This window comes from Enhydra lutris, unplaced genomic scaffold, assembly GCF_002288905.1.
Source record: "Enhydra lutris kenyoni isolate GAN:26980312 unplaced genomic scaffold, ASM228890v2 scaffoldscaffold28, whole genome shotgun sequence".
Classification (NCBI taxonomy): Eukaryota; Metazoa; Chordata; class Mammalia; order Carnivora; family Mustelidae; genus Enhydra; species Enhydra lutris.
Window position 1 is genome coordinate 21665089 of NW_019154112.1, and position 13478 is coordinate 21678566.

Below are 13478 nucleotides of genomic sequence, written 5' to 3' on the forward strand. Positions count from 1 at the left end.
ATATACTAAGTACTCCCGGGGACAGAGAAGGAAAAATAAAAAGTCACCAGAAACTGAAAAATCACAATTTCTTTGAATAGATGTTTTGATAAACTTAATAGCCTGGACATAAGTTCATGGCTTAAATAACTTCTACAAAGAGAAATACTACCAATCACCACCACATGTGATTATCAAGATGAAGTATCCTCCTCTGCAAGTTTTCTTGAGGACCTAGAGCTTAGTCTTACACCCTAAAATAAGACAGAGAAGATACAGGTGCTGATGTTATGAGGAGAGTTCTTTAACCTTATGTTAACATCACGGAAAGTACTTTTAATATCAAGCCTGGAAACGTCCTCGAATTTCATACTTAAGATAAGATTGGTTCCTCCATACATTGTGGTAATCTCATAGATATCAGAATTAGAAGACTGAGCCCTACAGTAAACATTATAACCTCTCTGAGCAAAGGTTTCCTTTTCTAGAAAGGGTTATGAGCAACAAAATGACTATGTGTGTATGAAGAATGTCTGTTTATTCTTGAAAACCATGACATGAAAAAGGTAAGGCAAAGGGTTTGAGAGACACAAATTTGAACCCGCTTCTAATACTTCCTTTTAAAAAAAAATTTTTTTTTTTTTTTAATTTGAGAGAGAGAGAGAGCGAGAGCGAGCGCATGAGAGGAGAGAAGTCCACAGGAGAAGCAGACTCCCTGCCGAGCAGGGAGTCTTATGTGGGACTCGATCCCAGGACTCCGGGATCATGACCTGAGCAGAAGGCAGTCGCTTAACCAACTGAGCCACCCAGGTGCCCTCTCATGCTTCCTTTTGATTTTGGTGTAGTTGTTCAAGATCGCTGAGCCTCAGTTTCTGCAGCAATTAAATGGAAATGAGAATTCATGCACATTGTCAAAGTATCCAGTGGAGTGCGTTATAGATCTTGTCACTTAATAAAAACCACCTTTCCTCCCCTGCTCACCAGAACAGGTATGACACACTTTAAAATTCTAAATCTGTATATAAAAGCCTGACTTGCAAAATAAACACTTTAAAATTATTCTCTTTAACACCTCCAGTGGATGTATGTGTTTATGTTCATCTGTGGCAAAGCTGAAAAGGATCATTGTATCTATAATTTCTATCCTGAAGGAATCATGAACATAAAAATATCATTATATCCGGTTCTTTTATGAAGATTTCTATTTGAAGTTATTTCCATGTCTTGATAGTTCTTGGTAGTAATGTAGCCTGTTATCAGTTATCTTCCTTGCCCCATCCTGCTGCCTTCACCATGATGGGCTTGGTCTGTCCAATCCTCTCAATGTGCCCTTTTTCTTTGTGCCTACTCTTATGTTCCTAACTGAAAATGGAATGTGCTCTGCTCCAGTTATCAACTTATACTATTACTTGGCACTTACCAACAGACTGTTTTGTTGTAGATATTTGAGTGGTATATTTCACTAGAAAATTAGAAGTCTCTTTGTGTTAAAGACTGCTTGTTCATCATTACTCCCCACACGGTAGTATAGTGCCCTATACTTATGCAATTAAATACTTAATGCACACTTAATGAATATGCAAATTATACTATAATTTTTTTTAAATCTAGATTCTATAACTGTGGCATTTAATGTCTTACATTCATCTAATTAAAATACATCTGCTACTATATGATATTATATATGTATACATTTTAATTTTTGTTTTCTTTGGATGTCACCACTAGAATGGGAGACCCTTAAAGCCAAGAGGATATGTCACATATGTTTGTCCAAATTTGTTTTCCCACTAACTACTGAGCATCAAAAAGATCTCTTTAGTGAATTAAACTAATGTTCTATAGAAGTTGTTAAATTCAGGCTTTATAGATTCCCTCCAACTGGGGCAATATCACATATTCTTAACAGTGAACTGATTTGATTTGAAAAGAGGAGAAAAGATAGAAGGCGAAGATGTATTATTGAACACATACTCTGTGCAAAGCAAAATACCAAGTGCTTTGTATGTGTAATTGATATTGACTTGTTTTCTCATTCAATACTGCTTGATAACAGATTCAAAAAATGATACTGTTCATGGGTAAGAGTTAATATAGTTTACCTGTTAAGGTCACATTTACTATGAACCATCAAAATACATCAAATGATTGATACAAACATTTTTCAAATAGAGTCTGAGTTTGTAGGTAATGGAGTGGAAAGATACTTTATATCTATTGGCAAAAATTATATGCACTGCAGCCATCTAATGAACTAATAATAGTCAACGAACAGTCACTGCCTTTACCTTTTATTTTACAATATAGCTGCAAAGGTAATGCTTTTGGATCCTTCTGAATTAGTGAAAGAAGAAATAGACTCCTGCATCTGGAGAAATGTGGTTTGCAGCTTTGTTCTGATTTCTGTATCTGGTACCAGGTATTCATCACCTGGGTGGGGTGTTATTTTGGTAAGATAGATCTCATTACTTACTCTCAAAAAATGCTCTATTTTAAAACAATGCTATTGTTCATGGAACTTTGATTTTAGGGACGAAATGCCAAGAATGTTTTTAAACACACTGTTATCCTTCCCATCAGTTTAGATCAGCCAGACATAACATATGTGAGAAGTTATCTAAATTTTTCAGCAATAAAACTGAGACGATGAAAGCTTTGCTTCCCCTTAGGTATCATCCAGTGTTGGTAACGAAGTTGTTTTCATTCTTTCTTTTTTATTGTTTAAGGCTGGAGCACATTAGCCTTATGATACTTGCCAAAGTTCTACAGCATCATTGTTTGAGACTCACCATATGTGTCTTTGATCCCTGCCCAGCAGGTACCTTGGCTACATGCCAGTTTGGCACTTATTACTATTATTATTTTGATTTTTTCACTTGCTTCTGATTTTATTCATGCTGTCATCGTACAAACCCTTAAACAACCATCTTTGGGACCAAAGGGACTCACAGAATAAGCTGTTTTAACTAGACCTTTCTCCCCCAAGAACTTATCATTCAAGAGGATTGATAGTGGTCAGTCTACCCCATTTTGGGTTGACTAGCCTCTGGAATACAAACCCATCCCCATTCTATTTTTGAGAGGATATATCCTTTGTTTAGGATACAGCCAATGTATAGCTATGTAATTTATTGTTGTCACTTTATATGGAGAAGAGATAGGGAGAGGGATGGGAGTGTGTAAAGAGAGCATATGGCTTCTGTCTAATTTTCTTTTTTGCAGATGCGTCAAAATATAGGAACTCTACCATGAGTTTTGCAGGTTCTCCAAGTTAATGTTCTCAGTTCATTTCACCATCTCCTAGATTCTACTTTTGCATTCCTAGAGGTGAGAGGAATTCCAAGAACTGAAAAATATGTGCAAACAAAGTAATCATAAAGAAAAAAAAATTCCAGTTAGAATTCTGATAAGTATGGAAGACTTAGCTAATGTGAGAGATGCTGGTCCCTCCCCTCAGACACTGATACCCAGGATAAACCTAGGGACTAAATATTGCCAAGAAGCCCACAAAAGGGTACAGGTCTCTATAGCCAGAGGTTGGGACTTTTATTGCATAGGAATGGAAGATCCAATGACCATCTGAGAAAGGGAGCTAACTGAGCCAAGATCATGAGCCGTTGGGTCTCCAAAGTCAGTTCCATTTATATGAGATGGAAAAGGTTCAACTGAGCATGTGAGTGGGAAGTGATATCCCTGTAAGAAAACTGAAGCCAAATTCCATTGTTCATGGTTTTAAGTTCCAGGTTCATAATGTTCTTATGGTACCCCAAGCTAAGATTTTAACAAAAAATAAATCCCAGAACTGTCACACCAAACTCATTGTAAATCCCCACCAAACCAAAGTGAAGCCATTCTGTAGGGATGTATAAGTAACCCAGACAAGATTCCCATTGAGGGGGGGAGCCTTGGGATACCTGGGTTGCTCAGTCGGTTAAGCCTCTGCCTTCCGCTCAGGTCATGATCCCAGGGTCCTGGGATTGAACCCCACATTGGGTTCCTTGCTCAGCAAGAAGCCTACTTCTCCTTCTCCCTCTGCCTCTGTCTGCTGCTCCCCGTTTGTGTGCTTTTTCTCTCTCTCTGTGTCAAATAAATAAATAAAACCTTTTAAAAAAAGCCTTCACCAAGGATCAACTTATATTAGTAAATTACTAACAACATGAGGAAAGGCTTATATAGGAAACAAAACTTTGTTAAAAACAAAAATAGAAATTGACAGAAATAAAACCATTGCGGAAGATTTCCACTAGTGGGTTGTTTTTGGAAGATTAATTAGACAATTTTTATATAAACATTCACATGATTGTATTCTAGCTATCTATCTCCCTTTCAAAAATAAGTAAAAGGCTATGCTTTAGAAGATTATTAAAAATGATTTTGATTATATGTACATGTAGGAATATTGCATAGCCATTAGCATAATAGTTTGAAAGAATTTAATTCAATGTTAAATGAAAAGGGCAGAATAAAAAGCAGAGACAGAAGAATGTTAATTTATTTTCTTTCTGAGAGAAAATATGTTAAAATATTTCTAGCATTAGAGCGATGGTTGAATTCACTGATATCTTCATGAATCTTTTGTGTTTCCCAAAATGTGTATAATATGGAACAAGATTCAAATGATAGTACAGCACGGGAGAGCCCTGGAATTTTGAGAATTGCAAATACTTTGAGATTTCTGCAGTTAACAAGTTTGGAAATAGATAGGAGATAGGACTGGAAAAATAACTAAGAGCATTCTCAAGAAAACTTGAGTGTCATTTTAATGAACTTCTCAGCAAAATTATGAGAAATCTCTAAGAATTTTAAGCTTAGAAATAGTGGTCATATATATATTTTCAAAAATTTCTCCGGCTATACAATGTGATTTTAGGAATGCAAAATAAAACAGAGAGCCAGAACCACCGTAGTAATAATAGCTAAAATCTATTGGGCACCTACTCTGTGCCAGAGACCATGTGTTCATAACTTTATATATTGTAGCTCATTTAATCTTTGCAATAGCTATGTCAGGTAGGATACTTTGTCATTGCCCTCCTATACATAAGGAAACAGAAGCTAAAGAACTTGCTGAAGGTCACTCAGTTTGTAAGTGGTGGAACCATGCTCCCATCTCTGGTGATCTAAAACCATAGTGAAGCCTCTCTCCCTCACTGTGCTATGGTGGTGTCTTTCAAAGAGAAATGTGGCAGAGAAGTCAACAGGAGTACACAGAGAGACAATGGATGGGTCCAAGATGTTAATTGACATCTCTTCTTGAGAGATCGGATTTTTGGTAGCAGCTTAATGAGGGAAGGGAGTGAAGAACAATTCAGGAAAGACAGATACATGTGAATGTTTTGAATGGAAAGTTATTTATATTCACTAGAGGAAACAGGAACTTAAATTGCTTTTAATTTGCAATGATTTTTTGGATCTTATATGTGAAAGACTGAAATGCAATGAAACAGAAATAGCTTAGTTCTGATGCACAATGATCATGATACACCACACACTTTGTGATTTTTAGAAAGTATTTCCTATACTTCTCTGAAGAGCTCAAGTTTCTTAACCTGCTTATGGGGAGAAAGAGCTACATTGCCCGCCACAGGGATTTTCTGTATCTACTCTCATTTCATCTAGAGCTTTCTTGATTTGCACTAACAGGAGTACATATTGAAATTTCATTCTAATGATAAAAAAGAAAGATGTACACTAATGTAACTGTAAAAGTTTATACATTTTCAGCATTCATAATTAACTTTAATATCAAACTGTATCTTCCAGCAAAAGCCCATCTATTTTCATGCTCTTTCATTTGTGAGAGTTAACATTCTTAAGATATTTGGTCCTTATTATTGCTAATGATTTTGGTAATTACAGGAATTAAAGGTTACATTTTTGATATTACAGCATTTCCATATTAAAGGCATTAAGTCTATGTCAACAAATATTTCCATATTTTAAAGTCTTTTCCAAAAAACAAAACAAAACAAAACAAAACAAAAACAAAAAACCAAAACCCCACTATATTACTTTGGTGAACTATTTGGGATATGGCATTTTCTGAAGACCTTCCTATTTAGAAAACTATTAAGCAGTAAAGTTTACTTCTAGGTGTTCTTCATAGCAAAGGAACATATAATTTTGGCTAATCTCAGAAGTCATATTCTCCAAAAGCTTAGACTTCACTATTAACTGTCAGAACTATTTCAAGTTTTAAAGGACTGACTCCATTCTGAAAGTTACCTTGTTTACTGTTGCTCAAATTGTACCTTTTAAATTCTTTCAGAAACAATGTTTCCTATTATAGTATTACAACAGGGAGAGAAAAAAAAAAAAGGTAATAGGCATTGGTGCAACCAGAATGCATTCATTTGTGGAAGAAAAATAATTAACCATTGAGCTCCGCTAAAGGCAACATAGAATAGATTTAGCTCTACGAATTCACTCCTATAAAATTGTAACTTTCAGGAAAATAATAATTGTTTTGTTTTTGTTTTTGTTTTTTTTGTTTTGTTTTTTGTACTTTAAGAGTTTTAAAGTCATCCAGTAATTGGGCAACTTCATTTTAGCAGCTCAGGGCATGTTCTCCAAGTTAACCCTCCTTGGTCAAAGCTGTGAGGTCTAAGATTCCCTTCTCCTCTTTGCCTTTTCCAGTGCTGTTCCACTAAGGAACTACATGGATCTACATAATACCTCTCTTATTCTTTGCCTTTTTCTGTCCTTGACTGATTTATTTCTATTGCCTGTGGAAGGTGGAAGTCTCACCACTTTCCCAAGTAGTAATGATTGTTTCCTTATTCTGGGTATTAAATTCCCTCTAAGTGTGTTTATATTATGTTTTACAAGACAATCTTTGGATCCTTTCATCTGGTTGTGCAACATCAGCCAGCTTCGGATTTCTATTTGCTACAGCGACAGGTAGAGCTGACTGGTATGCCTGGCCATTAACGCTTGGCTGCACACGACTGTTCTTGACGAATGTCTGTTCAGTTGCAAGCTGCTGAAATCACTCTGTTTCAGAGTGGGTCCAGGTGATAAGTGTGCCCATGAAGGAGAGGTGGTAGGGAAATGGTCCTTTCCAGGACCAACCCCCTGCACACCAAAGATTACCCCTCCTTTAATATCCTAAGGATTTATGTAGCATTTTTAGTCCCAATGAATTTAGCCTTTAGGGCTTTAACAATTTGGAGCCATGCATCTCTTAAGCAACTGGATTCCGGTTCAGTGCTTAACTTGTGGTACGAGCTTAAGGACAATTTACTGACTCAACCAAGATACCTGTGACATCTCCCCTAATGTAATACTTTCTATATTTTCTCCTTTATTAGGTTGTGTTTTAACCTTGCAAACGAGCTCAAAATATTTTAAAATAGAGCTTATTGTCATCAAGCATAAACTCAAGTGAGTTCAACGCTGGGCAAATCTACATTAAGCATGAAAGTCTGCAGCTGGAAAGGAGCAAACTCACCGGCACAAAAACGCATGCGCCCTTTCTTTTATTTACACCCTTTCTCTTAAGAGCTGAATCAGGTGAGAAGTCGGAGAGTGGAGCGTGTACAGAGAGCCCGGCACGCTCAGCGCAGTAAGGAAAATGCGCCACTCCTGAGCATCCTTGGGCTCAATTCCTTTTCTTCTCGGGTTACGGGTGCCGCGGGCCTTCGCCGCAGGTGCCTCCGGCACTCTTAGCTCCGGGCGCGGCCGGGAGTGCTGCCCGCTCCCCACCCTCCCGGCGCCGACGCAGTGAGCGGAGGAGCAGGGCTCGTGCTGGCCGCCGGTGGCCTGGAGGGGCGTGTTCTGGGCTGGCGCAGCTCGCTCGGCATCCTTCTCCTCCCGGCTCCTGGCGCCCTCCTATCGCCGTCTGCAGTCCCAGGCCCTGCCATGGGGAATGTGCCATCTGCGGTGAAGCACTGCCTCAGCTACCAGCAGCTTCTCCGGGAGCATCTCTGGATCGGGGATTCAGTGGCTGGGGCGCTCGACCCTGCGCAGGTACCACCTCGCGGCCCAGGGTGTCCCCACCCTTTTGTACACAGCCGGCTGTCTCCCTGTTATATCACCACCGCACCCCAGGGCCCTCCCTGTTATGTCACCACCGCACCCCAGGGCCCTCCCTGTTATGTCACCACCGCACCCCAGGGCCCTCCCTGCAGCAGTTCCGTCTTGTTTAGGCCTCACCTCTTAAAAGGTTCCCCATCCTCTGTGTTGTGAACATGTAGACCCGCCTCTATAGCTCAGACCCAGCAAAATCCCTACCTGTGGCCTTTTGCAGGACGCCTAACGGAAACTGCTTCTTCTCTGTTTTTTTTTTTTTTTTTTTTTTTTTTCCCCTTGGAGGGGCTGCATTATAGAATATGCGTATCTGTAAGCATTCCTCCAGGGACAGTGCCTTTAATTTTCAGTTCCTTCCCTGTACTGTGTAACAAAGGGGACAATGTGTGGCAGAAAGAGGAATGAAGCCAGCATGTAAGGCTAGGAAAACATCATAGGGTGAAATTATCTAGCCTATCATTAATTATCTTTAATGTTTTTATGCTTCAACACACTTGAACAAGCTTGAAAAAACAGCACTTTCAAAGCCAAATTGATATCCCCGTGATTCCGGAATGCCCAGTTTAATAGGCAACTTAATTGTATCCACGTGTTTGCAGTTTACTGCACTCTCAAACAAATGGGAGGTAAATGGAATAAGAAATGTGCTTTTCCTTTTAAAGAGCTCAAAATGTAAAATTCCACCAAGTAGTAACAGTGACAATTGTTATGTGAATGTTAAAGCATGGAAAAAGGGAGGGGCAGTATAAGGGTTTCATTCTTTTTAAATTTTTTGCTGGATGCAGAAATGTTTATCCCGGATTCGTCTTGTGAATAATAATGGATTAATTATAATATTTCAGAGGGTAAACATAACTTGACTCTGTGGCTTTGAATCAACTCTTCCAATACTAGGTACCCATTTTTCCTATAGTTTTACATTCAGCGTATTCTCAGTTTAGTGTATCAGTATGTAAAATTGCGATCTTCGTTCTACAAATAGTAATCTAGCATTTGTGGATTCTTTCAAAACCAATCAGAAGGTACATTGTTCCTCATAACTTAAAAGATGGCCGTGGTCATCCGGCTTGAAGCCTTTTGCTGAAAATGCTTGAGAGGGAAAGTTATTCTGGTCATATGATTCCATGTCTATTGAATTTTTCTACATTCTAATTTGATTTTTTGCTTTTATAATAACTTTGCTTTTATAACTTTTTTTTTAACATTCCTATGCAGTCTGTTATAGAATCAGGAATGCTCTTTTTATTCCCTAAGTCTGAGACTTTACATGATGTTTGTTGCTGTGTTAATACTGTATTTCTCTCCCTCATGTTCTGATTTCGTGGGCTGTGGGGGCAGTGATGGAAGCTAGGCTGCTACCTGAGGATGTCTGCTTTGCCCTTTTAAGATGTGGAAGCAGGGTAATCAAAAGTGACTGAGTGTGAGAAATAGCTCTACCTTCACGAAATAGTGACTTCTTCCCCTGACTTCTTTGCCTGGGAAACTCTTACTCATTTTTCAAACACAGTTTAAATGTCACTTCCTTTAATCAACTCTTTGCTCCACCCAGAGTTAATGCCGCATTTCTGTGCTTCCATGGCATTTTATGCATCATTCTTTTTCAGTCCTGCTCATTGAATTATAGTTTTTTATATGTTGTCTTATTTGACCTCCGCACCATTGACATCTGACACTTAACTCATTGCAACTGATCTTCCTTGGCATCTGTTTAATAACACCTGTAAGTGCTTTAAGCCAGGAGAGTCTCTGGTTCCTTGGTCTGCACAAGTCAGACTCTGTGACCTGTTGCTGTCTGGTAAATGACCAGGTTCCTCATGACTTTGTATCCATACTCACGGTTTCAGTTACTATTTATATATTTGTGTCCTCCAGATTTATATTCCTATCTCCCTCTTAGGCTACAGTCCTGATGTGCAGCTGCTCACTGGACATCATCACTTGGATATTTCAAAAGCAGTTCAAACTCAACATTTCCAAAACTGGATTCACGTTCTCCTTCCTTCAACCCCAGACCTTCCCCAGTACTTGCTATTGTGAGAAAGCATCACAGTCTGTTCAGTTCTATACGCCACCAGGCAAGAGCTCTTCATTTTCATTTCTCCGCATCCGAAGTATCCCTAAGTCCTGCAAATTTAGCTCTTGAATTTCTCTGAAATCCATCTCTTTTTCCCAACTTTTGCTGCTACCACCAATTTTAAAATGGCATTCTCTCTCATGGTCTACTAGACAACTGCAGTCCTTCTGTAACCCCCTGTTCATGTAGCTGGTTGGGAGATGTTGTCTATTTCGAATGGAATCCTGCTGATCCCTCGTTTTATAGCCTGATGTGCATTTCCATTACTTTTAGGAATGAATACCAGAACTTTCAATGTGTCTCTGAAGCTTTCTCTGTTATTTTCATTGCATCTCTTTGCATCATCATCTTAAGGTATTGTCTTGTTCTTGCCAGGTGGCCCTCTTTGAATTCTTAACAATTCTTCCTCTGGAGTCCTGGTCTTTCTCTTTTCCCCTCTGCTGGAAAGATTGTTTTTAATGAATTAACTTCTGTTCACCCTTCAGATCTTAACTCAAATGTTACCTTCTCATCAGTGCTTTCCCAGACTCTTAAAGCAAGCAGCTCTTGTTATCCTATATGGCTCAGTGGACAGTTCTTTATATATAATATGAATTACATACTTATTTTTGTGATTATTTGATGTGTAGTTCCCTACCAGAGTCTAGGTATCATAAAAGTAAGGGAAACATCCACCATTCACAGCAACTAACAGAATGTCTGGTTAGTTTTTCATGGCCAGTAAATGCTTACTGAATGAAAACATGATGGAACGTTGATCTCATGGCTTATGGGGACCATGAAATTCCTCATAGCACTTGCCAAATCAATGATTGGTACCTTGTGGTACCCTGATATATATTAGTTAATGCTAATGTGATGAGAATGAATACTTGATGTCAATACAGTTTGGTCTTTGTGATAGAAGATGGATATTACTACTGTTTATGTCTTACCTTTTCATCTCACGGGAGCTGGTCAGGCTTTGATGGGGAGAAGAGTTGAAAATGGATTCTGGGTGGTGCTGATGAGACAGCACCATGCTTAACAAGTCATTATAAAATCTGGCAGAGAGCATCGTGAGCAGGACGTCTGGAATTTGAAACAATTTGGAAACCGTTGGGACAGATAGAATACTACATTTTGAAAGAATCCTGTGCTAGGCAATGCAAGATTGGAAACCTAGATCTTTTTCTGCTACCAGTTCATTCTGTGAGTTTGTGCAGGAAATATCCTGGCTAGGTCTTAAAATTTCAGTCTACGCATGATAGATAATAATATATTCCTGATAAATTATGAGGATGAAAAATAGTGGAGTTGTGTATGTATAAAAATAGACACGCATACATTTGAAGTCTAACGATTTATTATCCAATACAGAATAGGTGAGTGTGAATAAAAGGTTTATTGTACCACAGCTCCACTAATTAAATTTTTGAGTCTCTAATTTTTTGCTAAGGACACCGATTTTGCAGAAGATTCCTTTCATCGAGCAGGTAGTTAAAATTGATTATCCTATCATTCAAGATATTTCTTCAGGCCTGTTTTATTTTCTATGTTTGTCTCTTTTAAAATAGGGATGAAGAAAAAAAAAATAAAATAAAATAGGGATGAAGAAGCTGGCTTAATTGGTATATTTCAAGATTTTGATTAAATGTAAGGTACCTGGTAAAGTAATTCCTTTTTGATTTGCAGGTGCTGCTTAAGCAGTAGCTAATTTTTTTCATATATTAATACCCTGTTGTGACAATAAAGTTCTCCAGGGCCTAAATTCTAATACAAACAATATTTTAAATGCAGTAGATGTATAAAAGCAAAATTGTAGATTATGTGACATTAAACATGTTATTGTACATTATATCATGAATGATTTTAAGTTACATTTGCTCTCAGCAAAAATTATGGTTTAAAGAGAGTCTTTGGTGTTAAAAGTTCTTGAGACTCTAACCTAAATATATTTCTGCATAAATTTAACCCGAGGATAATGTGACTATATGCTTTTTAATCTGTAGCTATGCAGTTGTTAGTACATTTGCTAAAAACCTTAGGATGACTGGGGAATAATTTTCAGAAAAGAAACAAGGTACCATTCCATTGTTTGTTGTTTTTTTAAATTTGTCTCAAATGTTCTTTTTTCCCTCTTTTCCTCCTATTATGCTTTTTCCCCTTTTTTTCCTTTTATAGCTTCTTTTGAGTGATATGCTTTTATTCATTTTCCCCCTACCATAACTTATTAATTATATGCTGTTTTTACTATACTCTTAGTTGCTATCTATAAGATGTCAACACATGACCTGGACTTCTTAAAATATTATGTAAATTGGTACTTTTGCAACTTATTAAACAGGCATATATAGTATTTTAGCTCCATTACTGACTTCTGCTTTTTATATTGTTGTATATGTTAATTTTATATTTGTTATCTGTATGTATACAGTTTATATACATTTTATATTAGAATATTCTTCTTTCCTTTGGTCTTCATTCCTTTCTTCATCTCCATCTTTCCATCTGAAATTATTTTCCTTCAGCTAGAAATAGTTTTTTTTCTATAGTCTTTAGTAAAAATCCGATTTTTAAAGTTTTGTTTGAAATTACATTTATTTTGATAATGATGTACATAAATGTAAGTTAACATTGGCCATAAATATATATGCCATATAAAGAATTAAAATGCATGACAACAGCACAAAATGTAGATTTCTCAATAGGTACAATGGAAGCCAGAGACAATGAAATGAACTCTTAGTCTTATTTTTGCTTCTTTGATGATAGTCTTCTCACTGTCTTCGGTTTCCAACAGTAGGACTGTGATGTGTCTAGATCTAATTTCATTTGCATTTGCCAGTGGTTTGTAGCATTTTTTGGATCTATGGCTCCATGCTTTATTGGATTTCATAGATTGGATTTCATTCATTGGATTTCATAAATTCATTTTAGAGAATTTTCAACCATTTCTCCTTAAGTATTACTTCTGTTTCCTTTTTAATCCATCCACTTGGGCTTATAATTTGAAAAATCTTCAAATTTTCCCTGTGCTCCCTCTATTTCTTACATTCATTTTTGTATCTTTCATCCTTTTGCTCCATGTTCAGTCTGAATATTTTCTTCTTACTTATATTCCATTTCACTAATTCTCTTGAGTTGTAATTTGCTGCTAATCTAATTTATTGAGTTTAATTTTATATTTTTGAGTTAATGCATTTCTGTTATTTTTTAAACCACTTTTTTTGTTCTTTGACACAATTTTCCATCTTGCCATGAATTCTTGAGTATTTATCAGAGTTATTTTAAGTTCCATGTCTGATAACTCCAATATTCATATCTCTAGCGGGTCTGATTTGTATATCTTTTCTCCTCAAATGCTTACTGATTTTTGGGGTGTGTGTTAGATACCTGAAATGAAAATTATAGACCT

General features: G+C 37.2%; 1 protein-coding gene across 5 annotated transcripts in view; it reads left to right on the forward strand.

The window, feature by feature from the left end:
• The first annotated feature begins 7422 nt into the window (after positions 1-7422).
• LOC111152335 (3-hydroxymethyl-3-methylglutaryl-CoA lyase like 1) overlaps positions 7423-13478 on the forward strand; it is a 193958-nt gene continuing 187902 nt past the window's right edge. For 3 of the 5 annotated variants that reach the window (XM_022510833.1, XM_022510834.1, XM_022510836.1), the window contains exon 1: positions 7840-7947. In XM_022510833.1, coding sequence (XP_022366541.1) covers positions 7840-7947 — 108 coding nt within the window. Of the gene's footprint in view, positions 7492-7839; positions 7948-10389; positions 10420-13478 lie in introns of those variants that run through there. The other 2 variants (XM_022510832.1, XM_022510835.1) reach the window with 2 other exon arrangements.